Source organism: Zootoca vivipara, chromosome 9, assembly GCF_965207765.1.
Source record: "Zootoca vivipara chromosome 9, rZooViv2.hap1.1, whole genome shotgun sequence".
Lineage (NCBI taxonomy): Eukaryota > Metazoa > Chordata > Lepidosauria > Squamata > Lacertidae > Zootoca > Zootoca vivipara.
This window is the reverse complement of record NC_142592.1, coordinates 25,837,704-25,859,273: the sequence shown is the minus strand read 5'-3', so window position 1 is coordinate 25,859,273 and position 21,570 is coordinate 25,837,704. Positions and strand designations below refer to the sequence as shown.

At 40.7% G+C, this 21,570-nt stretch overlaps 2 protein-coding genes across 10 annotated transcripts in view; both read right to left on the bottom strand.

Moving 5' to 3' along the window:
• Positions 1–8,435, bottom strand: part of MON2 (MON2 regulator of endosome-to-Golgi trafficking) — a 57,653-nt gene extending 49,218 nt beyond the window's left edge. For 4 of the 6 annotated variants that reach the window (XM_035126854.3, XM_035126856.3, XM_035126857.3 and 1 more), the window contains exons 1-2: positions 8,073–8,435; positions 2,457–2,520 (exon numbers count right to left, since the gene is read on the bottom strand). In XM_035126854.3, coding sequence (XP_034982745.2) covers positions 2,457–2,520; positions 8,073–8,183 — 175 coding nt within the window. In that variant the 5' untranslated portion in view covers positions 8,184–8,435. The remainder of the gene's footprint in view (positions 1–2,456; positions 2,521–8,072) is intronic. The other 2 variants (XM_035126855.3, XM_088652390.1) reach the window with 1 other exon arrangement.
• A 6,941-nt stretch (positions 8,436–15,376) lies between these two features.
• USP15 (ubiquitin specific peptidase 15) overlaps positions 15,377–21,570 on the bottom strand; it is a 53,450-nt gene continuing 47,256 nt past the window's right edge. For all 4 annotated transcript variants that reach the window (XM_060279633.2, XM_035126860.3, XM_060279632.2 and 1 more), the window contains 5 exons: positions 21,346–21,461; positions 19,383–19,532; positions 18,231–18,334; positions 18,051–18,139; positions 15,377–17,260 (listed from right to left, as the gene is read on the bottom strand). In XM_060279633.2, the coding sequence (XP_060135616.2) occupies positions 17,075–17,260; positions 18,051–18,139; positions 18,231–18,334; positions 19,383–19,532; positions 21,346–21,461 (645 nt within the window). In that variant the 3' untranslated portion in view covers positions 15,377–17,074. The remainder of the gene's footprint in view (positions 17,261–18,050; positions 18,140–18,230; positions 18,335–19,382; positions 19,533–21,345; positions 21,462–21,570) is intronic.

Here is a 21,570-nt window from a genome sequence, read left to right as displayed (position 1 = left end):
GCCATCAATACAAAATTATCTCTGACTCCTTACTGACACTCTTTCCAGTTGTCTTCACTTCCAGTTTCCAAAACATCATAAGAAGCAGTTTTAACATCTGTGAGATTTGGGGATATTTTACTCTCTCGATAGTTACAAGCAATTTATTAAATTGTATTTGGTTACCCTAAAATTCTACATTAAAAACATAGATCCATTCAGTAATTAATATAACTAAAGAAAGAAGGCTGAAACTGGCAATATTTCATTTACTGTCCATTAAATTTCACAGAATGAGTTGTGGGAGGAATGTTTTGGAGAAGTCCTCTCTATCACTTTTACTTCTCCAAACACACCCATGCAGCAATACATCCTTTTTTCTATATCACCAGCAATTTTGCTTCTTTGTTCTGCTGTTCGACTGGAGGGAGACATCAATTTTTACTTGGATGACCCATAAGACAGTTTGGAATTAGGAAAAAAGAGAGCAGACATGTGAATATTGGCTTAGTCTGAAGAAGCCATTTTCCTGTAGCATCTCTCTCATGAAACAGGGCACCTACCTAAAAATATCTAAAAAATGTTTGTCAAACTATAAGTTTTGGAGTACTTCAATAACAGTTAATATAGTAACACAATACATTGTTGTTGTTGTTATTTGTATAATGCAAATAGCAGTAAAAATACAGTGGTACCTCGAGTTACAAATGCCTCAGGTTACAAACGCTTCAGGTTACAAACTCTGCTAACCTGGAAGAGTTACCTCGAGTTGAGAACTTTGCCCCAGGATGAGAACGGAAATTGTGTGCCAGCGACGCACCATTAGCAAAAGCACGCCTCTAGTTAAGAACAGTTTCAGGTTAAGAACAGACCTCTGGAACGAATTAAGTTCGTAACTAGAGGTACCACTGTACATACAACACAATAAAGAACAGGGTTTTGCAACCCAAAATAATCTATGGGCCACCACAAATGATATACCCACAACCCCAGAAGAGTGTCCTTTACAGGATGATATTGAATTGCATCCAGTCCTGTGCTTTGTTTGGGCACAGGACAGGGTGCTAACTTATACCAATAATAGCTAAAACACACAAAAAAGCAGGGTGTGCACCCTGTATTAAGCTTGGTGTCACCCCAGATCATACAACCAAACTCCAGGAGCGTGTTTCTACATATTCTGGCAAATAGTGTACTCAGGGTCATCATGACACCTATGGGGCTGCCCCAACGTAACTCAACATTTGTAGCAGGGCACACTCTTGATTTGGCATCCTTGGTTGAGAAGGGAGAAGATAAACTGGGGTGTGGGGTGGGGCAGTGCGTTCTTATTGATTTTTAGAGATACAGAATTCTAAAACTGCAGGAGTGGAGGACTTATTAAAATGGTCAACTCCTGGAGACTAATGGATCCAAATGGTTTTCCAGAGGGCTTCAGGGAACTTTCCAATTGGCAAGGTTGGCTCTTCTGCCAAACACGGAGGTTACATGGGAGTCTGAACACCCTTTCCCGATGGGCAAAGTAAGCAAAGCTCTGTGTTATGCTCTAGGGTGAGAACTATTAAGCGAGTGAGCAGGTGGGGGGAAATCACAGCGAATGTGCTCAGGTCAGACTCTATTCAGTAGCTGTGAAGGTGGCAAAGTAAGCTTACTCCTCTGCCGCCTCTGTGCCCCCGTTTTGTCATCCAGTGCAGTTGCTCTGGGTGGCTGAGGCCTATTACCTGTGGGCCTAGGCACATGGTAGAGCCTGTGACTGTTTGCAAGGCATTATGAGGATAAAATCACTTGCATCCACTGGAACTTGGACTCCAGTTTTAGAGCAGGCAATACTGGAGCACTTATTTGTCGGATGTTGTTGGACAGGTTTCAGTTGCTGCAGCCTGAGGGTGTGGACAGAGCATTTGGTAAGGTTTGTAAAACAACTTTTGGATCCTTGCCCCTCTTCATTTACAAAATTGGGCAGGGAGGGGTCAGCTGTTTGAGCTAGGAAGGTAATTAATGCTTTCTTACAAGAGGGAATAGATGCATTTGCATGGCATGCCACTGGCTTCACATTGTGGAGTGGCACAACCCTCTATACCCAGTTCAAATCAAATGCTAAACTGGGAATCATAGTTTGCTGCTCCCAGTCACATGAGGGGTGGGGATAATGAGGTGGAATCCTAAAGAACGTAAACAGGTGCTTGCTGTGTAAACTTTCCCTGAACTTGGACCTGGAAATCAGTGAGGATTCAAACAGGATTTTCAGATACCAAAGACTATACCAGAATTTTGATAACTATATATATTTCACCTGCGTTGATTAAAAATTGAACTAGCACACTGTCATAACTTTTATTGAAAACTCATATACTATTATTATCTTCATGTTCTAAAAGCACTGAAGATATTCAACACCAAATCACGCACAAAGCTTTTATTTAAAGAGACTTAAAATAAATTTTCTGATTGGATTTTTGGTGTTTGCAAACATTTACCTGACAAGACATCAGTGTTTCGTGCAGCTATCGTTTTTACTTTTATTATTCCTGACTCAGCAGCCTGTAAAGAAAAGACAATAGATTATTACTTTATTAATTTTTTCTTAGAAGCATTTTACCCTATTCTTCAGCTGAAATGGATCCCACAGTGGCTTACTAAAATCAGTAGTAAGTCATCGCTGACCTCAGGCTTACAATCTAAAAGCCACTTCTCAAATTGTACTATATGAAAGCAATTCTTCATTTAACAGAAGTGAAATTAAAGTTGTTATGTCTGCAAAATCTTGAGGCAGAAATTGCTTCCTAGGAAAACATTTCAATGCCCCAGAATGTGATGTATTAACAATTGAGTCTCATTACACCTCCCACCTCCACCTTAAGACCTTCACATCGTTATCTCTTATTATTTGCAAATTTTCTCACTTTTTCTCACTTTCTCACTATGATGGCGCTGTGGGTTAAACCACAGAACCTAGGGCTTGCTGATCAGAAGGTTGGCGGTTCGAGTCCCCATGACGGGGTGAGCTCCCGTTGCTCGGTCCCAGCTCCTGCCAACCTAGCAGTTCGAAAGCACGTCAAAGTGCAAGTAGATAAATAGGTACCGCTCCAGCGGGAAGGTAAACGGCGTTTCTGTGCGCTGCTCTGGTTTGCCAGAAGTGCGGCTTTGTCATGCTGACCACATGACCTGGAAGCTGTACGCCGGCTCCCTCGGCCAATAACGCGAGATGAGCGCCACAACCCCAGAGTCGGTCACGATTGGTCCTAATGGTCAGGCAGGGGTCCCTTTACCTTTACCTTTTATGATATACCCAAGTGCGCTCAAAAAACCCCTAATTTAAAAAACCAGTTGATGTTGGCATGTAAGTTGCTTAAAGGAGAAACATAATAAATACACAATTTCTAAGAACATCCCATGGGAACCCAAACTATTTTTCCCGATCTCATTCAAGTTTCACACACAATATCCAAAGGCATTCAGAGAGGTAGACATGAATGTGAAACTTGTCTGTATATACAGATATGTGCATGCACCAATCAACACAGTCTATATTTCCAACCACTCCCTTATACACAGATTAGATGCCAACTAAACCTAATACACGGGTACCTAGGTGGCGCTGTGGGTTAAACCACAGAGTCTAGGGCTTGCTGATCGCAAGGTCGGCGGTTCGAATCCCTGCAACGGGGTGAGCTCCCGTTGCTCGGTCCCAGCTCCTGCCCACCTAGCAGTTCGAAAGCACATCAAAATGCAAGTAGATAAATAGGGACCGCTCCGGCGGGAAGGTAAATGGCGTTTCCGTGCGCTGTTCTGGTTCGCCAGAAGCAGCTTTGTCATGCAGGCTACGTGACCCAGAAGCTGTCTGCGGACAAACGCCGGCTCCCTCGGCCTATAGAGCGAGATGAGCGGCGCAACCCCGGAGTCGGACACGACTGGACCTGATGGTCTGGGGCCCCTTTACCCTTTAACTTTTAAACCTAATACACAACACTCTTGCTAACTCAGCAGAAAATCCAACAAGGGCACTGTAACCAAAAAGATGTTAAAACATTCTCGACTCAGCTGAAATGTTAACTAGAATGCCACAATGTTCTACTTTATGTATTCCCTAACAAAGTTCTTCTACAAAAAAAAAGTTAAATGAAGCCATGGTTGCAAGATTTTATAGATCAATTGCCATCAAAAGTAAGTCCCACTGAGTTTAATAGAAGTTAAGTGTGTATAGAACTGCATTATCAGCAAATTAATAAAATATTTAATCACTCTGTTTTTCCAAAGAGAAAACAGATACCAGAGTATTTTGTGTACCGTATGTGAAAGGAGGTACACTTGCTGTGTGAACTGGCAATTTCATTTAATCATTTTCGTAACATCATTTGCAATGTTTAAAACAGCTACATAAAAACCAACAATCAGAAGAAGGGAGAAACAAACATGAATATTAAAGGGACCAGGAGGGGGAAGGTGAGAGAATAAAGTATACAACTAACTTTGAATTATTGACATATATATTTACATATGTTTTACAGTGCAGCTCTTTCAATAAGTGAAGTTAGTACATTTTAAGGACTAGTGTAGAGCTGAAAAATTCAAAGACCTTTTTAGTATTCCTATTAGCTTGCTAAATATTTTACCTCACCAGTGCCTGTGCTCCTAAATAGCAGATAACTTCGCCTCAGCAGTAACCTGAACCTTCTGTAAACCTGCAATCCTAGTTCAGAATCTTGAAACTGCTGACTCAGCTGAAAAGGCAGTGCTACTCAAAATTGTCAGCTTATGCTGACGGACTCTAAATGAAAGCAGGAGCAGAGTTGTGGAGGACTAACAGTCAGCCATATCAAGTACGTGTAATTGCTAAAGCTACCTTGCTGAGGACAAGGAAATAAATGGCCTTAAACCACTTTTAAAAGAGTGACACGTTCTTTACTAGCTTCTCACAGGAAAAATGTTCCCAAATATATTTGGTATAGAATCCAAGGATGATAGCATAACCTTGTTCCTATTTCATGGACAGTTACAGGGGCAAAATAAAAAGCCACACAAAGTAGGTTTTATATCAAAAGAGTAACCACCATAGTATTACTCAGCATACAGATATAGCCTGGCTTTGTCCAGCACATGTATTAGTGGTACATGGCACAAAGACTCCATTAACCACAGGCCCTGGCTTCACTGGCTATCTGCAAGATCACGCTGAACATATGATTGTACTTTTAAATACCATATATCCCTTCTAATCATAAAGTTTTCATAGTCATGCTTGAAAACAGATTGACATTGGAAATTAAATGTGTATAAACTGAAATTCAACACAAACAGGTTTTCCATTTATAGTCTATCCCTATAATTTTATTAATGTTGTGTTCTTAACAATTTGTAGTCAAGACCATTAAACATTTAATCTGAGCCCCCAAAATCTGCTCTGGAGGGTGAACCTGGATCATCTGGTAATAAGCCCCAATGCGTTCAGCGACAACAGATGTGCAATGGACTGCACTGTTAGTGGATATAAGGCATTACAAGCTACATAAAATGAAGCATTATAGCTATACACCTGCCAAATTATGTGCTGTTGGAATGATAGTGAAAATACTAAAAAAAACTGCTTTGTTTTCATGTACACAATTCACTAGTGGGTTAAAAAATGGTTAATGTTCCTTGTGCAAAGAGTACCATGCAGTTCAATGCTAGTTTAGAAACGAGACATGTAGTACAGGCTAACAAAGAACAAAGGTTATTTTATATCCTGCCTCCCCCAAATGCTTGTCTTCTCAAATTCTTTAAATTGTGAATATATCCTACAAAAAAGGAAAGAATAATAGGAGGGTCTAACTTTAGCATTTTAAAATAGTGTATTTACCGAGCAGTTCACTTTCCGTTAGCCCTGATATTCTAAAATATTGCATCATGCATACACTACTGCATACTGTAGAGTTGTAACATTTTATGGAAACTAGAGGAAAATTCTGTGATTAGAACTATGATTCTCAAATTTCGTTCTTAAAACTTTGAAGACTTACTACTCAAATCTGCCTTAAGGAAAGTCAAATCTTCCATCAAATCAAGCAATCATTTCTCTCCTACTCACATCCTTCAGTGCTAAGATGCTACCTACTACTACCTACTACTTACTTTGCCACCAACTTGGCAAATCTACAAACCTGATGCATGACTTACATGATGAGTTACACCCAATTGTTCTGGACTGTTTGCATGGAGGGCTTTGACTAAAGCTCTAATGGTCCCCCCCCCCAAGATCTATTATTATTAATCATCATCATCACCACCACCACCCATCTGGAAGTCAAACATTAAAAACTTCCTGATACAGGGCTGCCTTCAGATGTCTTCGAAAACTTGTGTAGTTCTTTATCTTTTTGACACCTGATGGGAGGGCATTCCACAGGGAGGGTGCCACTGCCAAGAAGGCCCTCTGCCTGGCTTCCTTTGCAGTGATGGAACCGCCAGAAGGCCCTTGGAGGTGGACCTCAGTGCCTGGGCTGAACAATGTGGGTGGAGATGCTCCTTCAGGTATACAATACCATTATGTTTACAATACCGTTATTCCCCCCCCCGTCAAAAAATCCTTTCATGGGAATATACTTTAATTGGCATCTTCGTTTGTGTCCTAAAGGTTGAAGCTATGGCTTTTCACCCTAGAACACTTTTAGTATCAACACGGTCCGCACTATACAACAGAACACCCTTTGCTCCCCATTTTAATCTAGGCACAGTGCAACAAATCTATAACAAAGTACAACAAAACATTAGAACCTCAGGTAAGCACATTAAAGAGGTTGTTTTATATAAAATTATATTTTTTTACTTTCCCCATATCCGCCTTATGGAACGCAATGCTGGCAGCATGCAATTCTCTTTCAAGTCATTAAAAACATCACTACAGTCTTAGCTTATTGATTTCAACAATTGAGCTCCTGAATTTTTACAGGAGCAAATATCATTACACAGAGACGGGAACCTCAGGCTTGGGAGGCAACTGCAGCCCTCTAGATGTCTCTGTAGTAGGCTCATTCCCCAAGCCATGCTCCTTACCAGCCCTCCTTAAATGCTTATGACTGGCTAGAACGTGGTCTGATAATACTCTGATGATAATATCAGCTGGATGGACAATAACAGCAGTCCTCAAGCACCACCCTCTGAAAACAACCATCTAAGTAGGACCAGAACCACCACAAAGCAGTGCCACCCACACCTAACTCATATTATTATCAGTAACGATTCTCACCTTCGGCATTAAGTATTTCACTCTTCAAATTTTTTTAACTTTGCTTGATTTACTTAGTTTTAAGATATTAAACAGGGCACGGTTCTCAGAGCTCAAGTTCTTAAAATTCTGAAGTCCTGATCAAAGTTTGAAGATGCACATATTCAAACCATCAACTACACCCCTTCGCAAGTGGGACAAGACAGCAATGTGATACGCACGTGGGTGCAGTTCCAAGTGCCACTTTCAAATTTAATATACAACGGAAACCTGCTTACCTATCGGTGGCAAAACAGGAACAGCTTGCAAACTAGTTTGGGTAATGCAATCCTCGTTGATTACCCAAACAGTTGCAACCACCAGTCGGTGCCTTGAAACCTACTACTATTCAAAGCCACCTGTCTCCAAACAAGGGCCTCCAAGTTATCATAACAGATGATAAGCAGGCTTTTGCCTATCTTTTGAGCGGTATCGATTGCCTCCCCCTGCAAAAAAGGGCACCATTGCTAAGCCTAAGAAATGTACACTTAAAAAGTTCGCCCACTAGAGAGACTGAAGTCTGGAAAGAGTGAGGTGCCACCGGGAACTGCTTGTTACAAGAAAGTGCTGTAAGCGGACCACGGTGGCCAAGCGGTGCAGACGTTTGCAGTGTAAACGCAGCCACCCGACTCGGTTCCACTCCGGGATTTGGGTTTCAGTTCTCAGCGGGGGTGGGTGGAGAGGAAAGGCCTCGGAGAGACCCCACGTACCTCTTGCTAAAGCAGGCCGGGGAAAAGCCACACGACACAAGAAATACACACAAACACTGACACGCCCCCCCAGCCCCAGCCCCACCCCGATCCGAGACAGTCCAGTTCCCCCCTCCCCCCAAAAAAACCAAACACCTCACCTCCTTGACGGGAGGAAATTTCTTCCGACACTCCAGGCTCAGGGCCCGCAGGTCGCCCTGCATGTTTTCCAGCAGTTTCTTCACGGCCTCGGGGCTACTCGTCCCGGCCATGGCTCCTCCGCCGTGTGGGGAAGGCAGCGACGCGAGGCCGGCAAGGGACAGGCCCGGCCGAGCCAGCGTCGCCGTCTGAATGTGGCGGCGCTCGCGGAGGCCGACAAGTCCCGGGCGGAGCCACAGGCAAAAGCAGCAGCAGCACCACCAGCAGCCGCCTCAGCCTCCAAGGCCGGCCCCGCCGCGTCCACGTCCGCTCCCGCTCCCACAATGCCGGGCGCCGCCGCCGCACGTCAGCCGCTTCCGTACGACAGAGGCCTCGCGAAGAAGGGGCGGCGCGAAGAAGGGGAGGGCCCGCAGGACGGCGCGGCCCCAGGACGGCGGCGCCGAGGTGGGCCTGTCAGGGGCAGGAGGGGGTGGAGATGGGGGGCAAAAACGGGGGCGCGATCCTGTCCGCCCTTGGTTTGGACGCAGTCCCAGAGCAGAAGAGGCCCTCGGTTCCTCAGAGCATGTGCAGTTCTTGCTTTGTCCTCTTCTTAGCTTCTTCCCCCATGCAAGGTGGCATGGAGAGGATTCCAGCTCCTCTTTTTTGAAATCGCCGGCACTTATTTTCTTGCGTCACCAGCCCTCTTCAGGGAAGTTTTTAGTGTGGGATGTTGTCTTTTTTCTTTTTCTTTTTGTTGGGATCCGCCCGGACTGGCTGGGTCAACCCAGTCAGATGAGCGGCATATAAGTAATAAAGTATTCTTATTAATTATTATTATTTCTTCTTCTTATTATTATCAGCAGCCCCGACTCGACTTTTTTTAAAAAAGATACCTGCCACCGCCTCTCAGATTTGCCATATCAAAGAGATATGGGATTGTTTACTGCCAGCTCAATGCCATATACATCGTTATCCCGCCGTAAAACCTAGTGAGTTCAATACGGTAGGTCTTGCGCAAGGGGGAATCGATACAGGTTCGCAATCTTAATAAGCATTTTGAGCCATCGACATCACCCATGGCTGGCAAATGCTCCTTAATCAAAATTGTGTAGCAAGTTGCATTGCATTTTGCCTTTAAACCCCCCCCCCAAATATCTGTTTAAAGATTTGTGTTGTATCCCACCCCTACTTTAAAATACCAGTGTTAATTGTCTTTTTCTTTTTCTGGTTCAGGGCAGGGTTTCCCAAACTTGGGTCTGCAGCTGTTTTTGGACTATTGTTCCCATGATCCCTGACCACAGGTCCTGCTAGCTAGGGATGATGGGGATTGTAGTCTAAAAACAGCTGTAGAGCCAAGTTTGGGAAACACTGGTTTAGGGTAGTAACACCCTTCTGTTACTGATCATAGCTTCAGATTCCAACACCACTGCCAGTAAAGGAAAACTTGCTTCCATTATGGATTGAGTGGGTTACAGCTGATCAGCCCTGTTGCTTTGTCCCAGAGGACCTTTGGGGGAACTGTTGCCTGGCAATGGGCAGGTGCCAGCAGGAGAAGCTTGCCTCCATCATGGGTTGAATGAGATCCAGTTGCTCCGTCCTCTTCCTTTACATCGGAGAAAATCAATGAAGGCCAAGCTTGAATGCAGGAAAAGCCACCTGCGTAACCCTGTAGTGGCATTTCTAAAGTAACATTTTTATTGTGAGAATTGTTTTTTGTAAGCTGCTTGGAGAGCATCCCAGGGTTATGAAGTGAAATAAAAGTATTATAAAATACTATTCCTGGTTTTTGTTTGTTTGTTTGTTTGTTTGTTTTGCTTAAGCATGAGATGCATTTACTGATATTATTATCCATGCTTACAGTTCTTGCTTCTTTAAAGGGGAAGTTGGCTGCTGTCCCTCATTTTAAGATACACATTCCTTATGCCAAGATACTAGTTCTACAATGTGTACTTAGTGGAACAGATTATAACATTGCCAAAGTTCCTTGGCAATGAGCAATCGGCAGCAGACCTAGGTGAGCAATTTGCCTCACAGAACCTCAGGATAGCCTGCAATCGTCCCTAAGGCTCCTTTTTATTATGCACCCTCATTTACTTTCAGCTTGTGACAAGAGTGATGCACCTCATTATGTGTTTAGCTGCACAGTTTAAAGTGTGCTCTAAACATAGTCTAATTGTCATGAGCACATATTTGAATATGTGCGGTAGAGAAGTACAGTCAGCAGAGAGCTAGGTTTTCCTACATTTTCCTGGCAAGTGTACATTATCATCAAGAGAAAATATACTGCTGTGTTAAGGTGTGGAAAACACCAGGGGGTGTGGAGGGGAGTAAAGGATTTTCTTTATCTGCCTCCTCACCAGTATGAACAGAGCTGACAAACCAGGAGCTGGGCCAGAGGATTGTGGACTCTGCCAAAAGCTCTCCTCCTTTCAGCACAAGACCAAGTCATAGCTATAAGTGGAGGAAATGCTGACTCTTCTTCAGTTCTTGTTCTATTCAAATATGGCTTGTTAAACTAACTCAGTAATACTGGCATGGTGATGACTTCAGATAACAAAAATTAAGAGCCACTATGTCATTGTGACACTACTGTAAGACATGTACATGATTAAGATTACATTTATGCACGATTGATTAAAGCATTTGCCTTTAGCATGGCTACTCACATGCTCAAAATACATAGCCTCTAAAATATTTTAATTGCAATATCCTGCCACATAGCCTTTAACTGTACCTTGCAATCCGATCCTAAATGTATGCTGAGGTAAGAATACACTCAAGTACAGTGGTACCTCGATTTACCAACGACTCGACAATCGAATTTTTCGACTTACGAATGGGGCAAATGGCCGCACGCTTATGAATTTCTCAACATCCGAATGGAAACCGCGGCGGTTTTAGATAGGATTTTTTCGACTTACGAATTTTTAGATGAGGTTGCTTCGACTTACAAATTTTTCCGTTTCCAGTGCATTCCTATGAGAAATCACGTTTCCAATGGTGCTTTTCGACTTACAAATTTTTCGACCTACGAAGGTGCCTTCGGAACGGATTAAATTTGTAAGTCGAGGCACCACTGTACTTCAGTATTAAGGAAATACAGAATATAGCCAGAATACAGTGGTACCTTGGATTAAGAACATAATTCGTTCTGTAAGTCCATTCTTAACCTGAAATTGTTCTTAACCTGAGGTACCACTTTAGCTAATGGGGCCGCCGTGCTGCCGCTGTGTGATTTCTGTTCTCACCCTGAACCAAAGTTCTTAACCCAAGGCACTATTTCTGGGTTAGCAGAGTTTGTAACCTGAAGCGTCTGTAACCTGAGGTACCACTGTACTGGGATCTGGCTTTTTCTTGGTTTAAGAATGCATACTTCTGAAAATACAAACTAATGCACATCAAATAAGAGAGTTAGCTAACTCTTTGTTGGCAGTGAAAAGCTGAAGTTATAAGAAGGTGCAATGTTAAAACAACTATATATATAATTACTTGAACCCAGAGGTTTTCAACCGTTTTGAGTCCACGGCTCCCTTGACCAACCACATTCTTTCTGCGGTACCCCTGTGGGACTCAGAAACAAGTTACATCACTCCTTGCCTGCAGAGCTGGCTGCTTCTCACCATTTTTTAAACCCCCTTGTGGAGTGTGCCATCAGCAACACCCATCATTGGGTGTCCTCTGGGCAGCTGCTGCTGCCACCCCTCGTCTCTGAGCTGTCCCACCTCCTGCTCAAGTGAGGTGCCTCCTCATACTGTCCCACAGGGGCCTGTAAAGTAGGATACCCTCAGCCTTAGTGGCGCAATGGAGACTGGCCAAAGGTGAACATGAGGCCAGGATCTTACCTTGGGAGGCAGCAGTGGCAGCAGCAGGCACTCAGCTCCCAGGCAGGCATTGCACACAGCAAGTACAAGAAAGACCAGAACAGCGCCTGCCTGCCCACCCTCCCGCTTGTCTGTTCCATTTCCCAACAGCAAGGGCTGGTGGGCTGGGCTCCCTCACCCGCTTGCTTGCTTACTCTGAGGCCACCTCAGCTCCTAGCAACCAGCACCCACTGGCTAGCCCCAGAGGCACCATTCGCCTGGGGTGCTTGTAGCCAGGGCTGATGCACAGAACAGCTGTGCAAGCCTTTGGGAGGTAGAGATGCAAGATGGCATCAGAGAAGGGAGGGAAGGAAAGAGGGACGGAGGCAAGTGTTGCCCACGGCACCCCTGAACATCATTCAAGGCACCCTAGGGTGCCACGACGCACTGGTTGAAAACCACTGCTTTAAGCTATTGTAAAGTGTCCCGAGATAATTTGATAAAGTGTAGTACAAAAATATTTGAAACACCACCAGGTATTCACTGTATTAAAATTAGCATTGTTTGAGATCCCAAGGGCTCAAAAAGCTTCAATCTCAAGTAAAATCCACCACTGTATCTACACATTAGCTCACCAAATGATCAACCAGTATAATCCAGATTACAGTATGCCATGGACTGAGAATAGGAACGGGAAAATAGTGCACTGCAAGGGTACACGGCATACACAGAAAACGGGTCCAGAAAATTCAAAAATTAAGCTACTGTATTCCTAAAACACTTTAACCGGTGGTGGTGAACCTCTAGTCCTCAAACTGTTGATGGACGTCTGCTCCCAGCCAGCATGGCCAGGAATGATGAAAGCCAATCCATAAATGTCTGTAGGACCACAGCTTCCCCACTCCTTCCTTCAACCAAGCTCTAATACCATCTGCATATAATATTTTCTCTATTCCTATAAGCATCCCAAGAACTCCAGATACCTCAGTTGTGTCTCATACAGATAGCTATAATACAGATGTAAAACATTTGAGACACTTAGCTTATTAGGAATTTCAAATTGTTTTCTTTATACTAGAGCAACCTAGTACTTTATCATTTATCTCATGATCAACCCAACAGCTTGTTTCTCTCATTTCTAGTTTCCAGTACTACTGAATATTGCTTTGAAATATTTTCACCCCCTTCCATCACAAGTGGAAGGTAACACCATTTTATTTCACATTGGATTAATCCAGCAATAATTTTAAACAATGCCGATGTACCATTACTAATTCACCTATAAGAACGCATGGATGGACTTTGCAGTTTCATGGAATTTGTTAAGTCGTCAACTCCCGTATTTCTGTATCACATGGGCAAATCAGCATCCTGCTTTCTTGATCCTTTAGGCTCGTGCAAAGGGCTGAAGTCAGGCAGCAGCATGTTGTGTATACTTCTCCACAGTGTATAGTTATGGCATTCATTCCCACAAGAAGCAGTGATGCCTACCAATTTAGATGGCTTTAAAAGATTAGATAAATTCATGGAAAATACAGCTATCAATGGCTACTAGCTATGATGGCTATGTTCTACGTCCACGGTTGGAAACAGTATGCCTTTGGACACCAGTTGCAAGGAATCACAAGGAGGGAGAGTGCTGTTGTGCTCAGGTCCTGCTTGGCGTCTCCCATAGGCATCTGGTTGGCCGCTGTGGGAATAGCATGTCAGACTAGATGAGCCAATAGCCTGACCTAGCAAGACCTTATGTTCGTGATCATACCAAATACATGAGCCCTCCAAGAACCAGGTCTGAGAAAGAGACAGAGATAAATAAGTTTGATGAGATGAATAAAGGGAAAATGTCACTAAGCAAAGTGTAGGTATTACCATCCAAGAGTAAACCAGCTATAAGAAGTTTGTGATACAGGCCAAAGGGGATAAGGCTCAAGATAGTTCTTAGTTCCTTACTTGTAGTACCTCATTTTAGAGGTCAAATGCAGCCAAAATTATGATTTGGGATCTTAACAGGTCTGTAAATTCTGGGCCAATCCAACTCATACATCTATATGGTCAGGATATTATCACCTAGGATATGATAAAATGATTATCTGCTTTCATGCACTCTCGCTCTCAAGACTCTCGCTGATTTAACCACAGTAGATGATTTTGGCTACCCCCCAAAATCATACCCATTCTATTGGCAGCCCACAAGTTACCCAAACAGTATGTTCCATTTCAAGCTTAATTTTGATGCAAAGAGTTTTCACGAGTTCCTCTGGTTCTTTTCAGTTCAGTTCCTGTATTGATCATAGGCCATAACAGGGATAAAAAAAATAATATAGATGAAATGGTTAATAACACATTACTGCTGCAGGCAAAAAGGTAAGCGAATGAAAATTAGATGATACTAGAGTGATCTAGTACATCACAATTGTTTTCAAAAACTACAAGTTAAATAAGACAGCATGGGTGTTGCTGCATCTTATCCTACCAGCTCCACTATAAATTGGGGAGCCTCATATGTCTTTTGGACCGCAGTATTGTTCAGGGGTGTGAAAGTACTAATAAACCCAAAAATACTATTATATTATGCCCAATAAATACAGTGTGTGGTTTTTATACACAATATAAAATATACCTCTCACTGTATCTTGGTAGAAGGCACTATCCTCCTTAAGGTTTTGTTACAAATAGATCTTAGAAACATTCAGTTTACTGTACAGCTGTAGAATCTACAGAACAAAAAACTGTATACAACATTTTAGGACCACACACCTATTTAATCTAAACACTCCCCAATTTAAAGCAAGCAATCGTGATTTAAGTTTTAAAGACTCCTGCGTTCCACCCACATGTAGAGTCCACATGTCAAAAGGAAATCACAATCACACTCTCTAGAAAACTACAGTAATAAATATTTATGTAATAAACAATAATAATAGACCAGTTATGCAGATAAATAAGGAAGATTTTCAAGTGGAATTCACTAAAAGTAAGACATCTGTGACCTTTTGTATTCTGATTTAACCTCTGTGGAAGTTTAAATTTACTCAAAAGGTTATCGTACAGTCCCTTTAAGGCTGAGCAACCATAACATGCTGGATTGATTTTTTTTTTAAAAAAAATGTTTATTATATTGGATGGAAGTAGTGCATGTTTGAAAAACTTAGGTACTTGTAAAACTAATTAGTAGTAAAGTGTTCTAGTTTAGTCTTTATTACAGAAAATTTCCACCCCACATCACTGGCAGTGTTTCTGTCATGGGGACCATTTAGATATTCAACCCTTCCATGCATGCTGAAGAGTTCAGGAAGAACTCTGCCCACAAGGTTTTTCAGAATGTTTGTCAACTCTTTGAACTGCTAGTACTTCAAGATGGCAGAACTTGGTAGTTATAGGTATTTTTTATCTAGTTCCTGCAGTAGGAACTAGATATTCTATCGCCAGTGTCATTTTTTTACAATCCATGGTAATATAATATATTTGACAACATGTGGTGATCTATTACCAAAACTTCCTAATAAAAGAAAAATGAAAAGACTAAATAAGGCCTTGAATAGCTTTATTGAAATTTTTATAAATAAAACATGCGCATTTCAAATGTAAACCCAAGTGAACTCAAGTGCAGACAATTTGTTAAACCTCTGTCATGCAGGAGGCTAAGCTTACATTTAAAAAAACAGAAAGCAGCTTTAAAATACCAGGATGAAACACCAGCTTTTAATATCAAAGTATAAAGCAAAGCCATGTCCACAAACCTAATTTTTTTTATCCTGGTCAAATGCAATTTTAAACTTTTAAATGCTAACATAAATAAATAATTTACCAAAATGTGCACTCACAGAGTGAACTTTATTTACAATACACAATTTATAACTTATTGTATTTGATTAGTTCAAGTGAAGATCATACTTTTTGCTTTTAACAATGGTGGGACTTCAGGTAGTAGATATGTGAAGTGGGACTCCACACTTAGGGAGTTCCTATCAAAGGCAGTATTGTATATGAATCAACAATACATTCTTCCAACTATATCAAAGGGAAAGCAGCAAATAATAATAAAAAATGTTTCAAACCGTTACACTTATTTTTGGCATCCCAGACTTCTTGAACACAGTTAATTAAAATCCAATTCAAGGTATGTATGCTTTATCTACTTACTGTACAGGTTCTGACTCTTGAACATGCAAATGCCAAATCTTCTATAATAAAGTTACCTTTTTTGAGATAAGATGTAAGGCTATGGTGAATTCCACCAAGAACGCACATGGAAATTAACAGACCTACCTTTAAACCAGTTGCCCATTAACAATTTGAAGGCAAGTTATATGGAAAAGTCATCTAAGCTTGATGCACAGTCGTTACTATGAATACAGTATACTATTAAAAATCGGACCCTATTACACGGCATGTAGTTTGCAAAATTGCCAAACTACCAAAAATGGGGTGGGGTGGGGACTTTTACAGCACAATTAAAATTTTTGGACTGACACCAGATTAAAATTACGCACATCTTATAAGCAAGGTAACAGGAATTATGTTTACAAAGTAGATCCAACAAGCAATGAGGGATACTTACATTTAATTGAAAAATTCAATTCCTTAATGCAGCATGAAATCCAGAACCTGTTCCACAGCAGCAGTAAGATGAACATAATATTCTGGAAATTTACTTATACCACAAAAGGTTAAAACACCTTTTCCAAGTTATTTTCTATCATGATTAAGTTGCTTTTTAATCAACGTTTATTTCAGGGATAAACTTGAAAATTTGGTGTTGCAAGAATACTGCTGCACTTTTTAGTCACATATACTAGGCAAATTGAAGTTTGTTATATGTATATGGACACACCCATCCAAAAATAAAGGCTTGGCAGTAATATTCTTATGGTGTTACACAAAAACCAAATCCACAAATTGTTGATAATAACCCGCATCCGAAACAAAAAATCCATAATTCATCCAAACTGCAGCAGAAATTGTAAAGGGGTTTATTTGTGATTTCCTATACGTATATAGCTTGTGAATACAAGATTGCAAAGGTAATAGGAGACAAATTCTGTTAACGTTTTCATTGTGTTTCACTTCAAGTACTGCACAAGTTAAAATGTAATAAGGATTTACATTCTGTCATCTGAAATTTCCCATCTCAGATTTTATTTTTAATTTGGTGGGTAATTTCAATGCTTTAGTAGGTATCTCCCACAAGAAAGTTTTTCTCTGTATGGCTTCTAGGTCTTCCATTAGTTAGTGTGCATACAATTTTCATTCTCTATATCATTGTCATTCTCATTACTGTCTTCATCACTCTCTAATGGGATGCCTATGGCGGCAGAAGCACCTTGTTTAGTTTCCCGGTCAAGAGGGAAAAAGCCAGTTCCAGTTATTGTGTCCTGTCTCTGGTAGAAGAGCACATATGCTGCTTTGGACTGCAAAATAAGGAACAACCAAGTTTTAGTATCATCTCCATTTTCATAGGTTGAAAAACAAGGGCCCAGAAAGCTGACAATGGTATTCACTGAAGGGATTCTGTATTTGTACTGTTTTTCACTAAGCCACCCAAATTCACATTGGTATTTATGAACTGACATCATTAATCCTATCCGCAACTGCTTTCTATTGAAGAATGTAGTACTCATTTGGTAAGCCTTTCTAGATTTCCAAGGCTGTTCTTCAAGCTAAAGTACTAAATACATAACATTTTGGCATACTGCTATTTCAAATTATACTGTAAATCGGGGTGGGCAGACTTCAGGTTTGTGGGAGCTCTTTTGCTTTTTTAAAAATATAACTAACTGTAGGAAACTTTTACTCAGAGTAGATTCACTGAAATGAGTGAACCTAAGTTATGTCATGCCATTATTTGATAGGCCTACTGTGAGTAAAAATTTGTTGGATTCAACTCTCAGATTAAAAAATATATATCCTGGGACCAGAAATTTGTTTTGAGTTTAGAACAGAACTGAGCTCACAGTTCTTCCACACAAAACCCGCACTTCTGGTACAGTAATTCCTATTTCAGAAATGTAATGTGGGTGGGGTGGGCAAGTAATTTTGTTATTGCCATTATTATGTTGAGAGTCAGAAATCCTTGCTCAGAAATCCACCAGGAGATCCTTATTTAACTCCTGATTATCCCTGTTGTAAATTATTTTCTTACTAAAATATATATGCAAGTCCATGTTACGTCTTGTTTCTAGGAAAACAAAATATACTTGCCACTATTTGTTCCTCAGATGCAGTGGACACGCTACTGTCATCGAAGTAGTACCATTTCCCATCATCTTTATTTTTTGCAAAAGCAGTGTCTAGGACAGGACAAGAATATTTTCCCTTAAAGTGCTAATAACAGGCTACAATAAAAAACGTATTATCTTATGAACAAACTAAATTACTTACAATGCCCTCCACCCATTCCTCCATAGTGGTTTGAAACTGCAATCAAATTATAGCGGCAAGGCCCAGCATTTGGATTAATAAGGAATTCCGACATATCCAAATCACTGTTTCAAAGAAAATATCTCATTAATTCTGGATTTATATTCAAGAACTGGTTGTAGGTTTTACATTTGATTTCAACACAACTGAGACAAAGCACTCACTCCAAACCTTATGCAAAGCAACGAATGTAGGTCTTTTAACTGGCCCGTATTCATCAAGGCATTTTCATACACACTTATATTTACTGGGTGCCCTTGCTAAATAAAAAATGGGAGAAGCCAGCCTATTTAGTGGTTAGAGCAGGCATAGGCAAACTCAGCCCTCCAGATGTTTTGGGACTACAACTCCCATGATCCCTAGCTAACAGGACCAGTAGTCAGGGATGGTGGCAGTTGTAGTCCCAAAACATCTGGAGGGCCGAGTTTGCCTATGCCTGCTATTGAGTGTCAGACTAGGACTAGAAAGAACAGCTAAATCCATGAAGCTCACTTGAGCCTATCTCAACAGGATGTTGTGAATATAAAATTGGGATCTGGGAGAGCAATGTATTCTACCTTGAGTTTCTTCGAAGACAGAAATGTACTAAATAACTAAACAATCCTCAAATAATAACAGCTCATTCATGTAGAAAACTTTTAAAGGGGCATTTTTACTCTAGGCAACACTATCAATACGAACTTTCCTCCAAGCCTTACTGTAGTCACAACTGAAAATGTATTTCAGATTAGAATGATAGGACTGAACATTAGTATCTGAGGAACTGTTTGGACAGAAACTAATTAGCATGGCAGCCCACTGCTAGGAAAACACAGAGGTCATTTTTAATTTGGAGGAGTGAAAGACCGGGTAGTGCAACATCAATGAAAGCTATGTAACAGCACTAAAAATGTCTTAGCTGTAGTAACCGTGAGCGTAAACAAGGCAAATGCAACTTGTGCTAAGTGAATTATTCTTTTAGGGCACCTGGAAAATGCTTTGTTGTTTTCACACTGAGTTAAGCCTACATAATCAATAAATGGGCTCTTTCCCAAAAGCATAATTAAAATCACAGTCAAAACAAAACAGAAAAAAATGAAACTATTTAATTGTTGTTAAACATGGTTTTCTTACGTTATAGGGAAGTCAACCAAAGTATCCAACTTATCTCTCATGTATCTGCTGTAAGAAAAACGTTTTAAATGCACTACCAGTACTGGTGGCAGCGACCACAAGTCTAGTTTTTTGGTAGCTTGCTGATGTTCTTTACAATTTGGGCAATACCTACAAGAAAAACACACTTCAAGTCAAAGCTTGGCATCACAGTGAAATTAAAACATCATGTAGTTAATGCTTCTCCATGTCTAAATAAAGCTCAACTTGACAAATACGAAGGTATTCTTTAGATCGGGGGTTGGGAACATGGGGCACTCCAGATTCCATCCTGACAGAGGCTGGTGGGATTTGGGAGTCCAAGGACACATGTTCCACACACTGGCTTTATGGCCTATACTTAATAAACAAAACATCTACTTATTTAAATTCTTGATACTAATTAACAGTGTGATCTGGAGAGACCCCCTGCTGCTGTTTCTTCTGAAACCTATGCAAGCGGAATGCTTTACCACTCCTAATAGGGTTACATAAAAGGTTATGGGTAAATGAGTAACTAATCCTAGCATTCAGGCATAATTTCTTTCTTGCCTGCATTTACACTCTGCTCAGCCTTCACTAGCTGGTGGCTTCCAGATGTTTTGAACTGCAACTCCCATCAATCCCTATAAGTATGATGCTTGCTAGTGGTTGATGGGAGTCGTCCAAAACATAGGAAAAGCATCAAGCTAGCGAAGGTTCCTCTACTCTTAAGCATATCTATACTGTCCAAGGGCTAACAAAAAAAAAGTGGTTAGTTGCATTTATGACTGAAGTCTTTATGGATTTGGGGACACATGACCCTTCAGATATTTTCAGTTTTTTTTCTTAAGAAAAAGAAGAAGACTTAGGCTCATGTGTTTCTGGCCTCACTTCTCTCGCTAATGGAAGAAATATGTGGACCCATCTCTCCTGTTCATGAAATGACGTACTAACAAGAATTCTTTCAAAGTGTTAATTCTAACATGCAATATAGCAAGCTTTCACTCGGCTTTGGAACACGTTTTAAAAAGAAAAGCCTGACTAGCTTTTCAGATACCTTTTAATTGAGTGACTTTTTAAAGAAATGTAACTAACTGATATTACAGTTTGAAGTCTTGTTACAGAAGAAATGTTTTACTCCAATTTATCCTAAATAGAACCCAATAAGGCAGACATGTATGTACAAAATATTTTTTTTAAATGTGATCCCATTGATATCTGAACATGGAATTTTGCAGGTAGCTATTAGAAATATTAAATAACCAATACATTATTTTTTTTTGAAATTTTTAATCAGATTAATTTTTAACCCCTTTTAAAAATGTTAAATTTTGTCACTTAAATTTAAATTTTAAAGTAAGTCCATCATGTGACATATCATATTAAAGCCCATGAAAAGATTGGTGTTTTTAGTTTTGACGTATCTCAATTCTAGGCTGAGCTTTTCAGGTTTTTCTGTACAGTCTGGCAAGGCCAAAATCGTCAATTTTTTTGAAATTTCAAACCCTCATAACTCACAAATAGGATGAGATTTAAACTGAGTTTTGATCAGTCAACAAGTGTACAAAATATTAAGAAAATTGAATGACACAAGATAAAAAAAAGTTGAATCACTTGATATGGAATGACCCAGGTAGGAGCACAGCTGCCAAGTTTTCCCTTTTCTCGCAAGGAAGCCTATTCAGCATAAGGGAATTTCCCTTTAAAAAAGGGATAACTTGGCAGCTATGGGTTGTTGTTGTTGTTGTTTAGTTGTTTAGTCGTGTCCGACTCTTCGCAGCTATGGGTAGGAGACCCCATACTTGAGGCTTAGCCCTCTTTAGAGCAGGACTCAAAACTGCAGTTGGGGTAAAATTTGTGCATCTTGTATTGTCAGGGATACATTCTGATGAGTGCTGTGCACTCTCCCCCCTCTAACCCCTTTCCTTCTACCCATTCACACTCATTAAGCAATTGCTCTTACCATGGATCTTCAGCACCTAGCTTTTCCTTTGTTGTGAACAATTCAATGCAATCTTTTAATTTCACAAAGGGCTTTTTGGGAGGTCTATATTCCACGCTCTCATGTTTTTCAAAATCCTAAAGAGAAGTATTTCTTGCGTTAAGAGAACAAATAAAACAAAACTCATTTTAGTGATATTGTCTTGCTATAAAACAAGGTCTACAAGCTCCCAAATCTGGAAAAGCT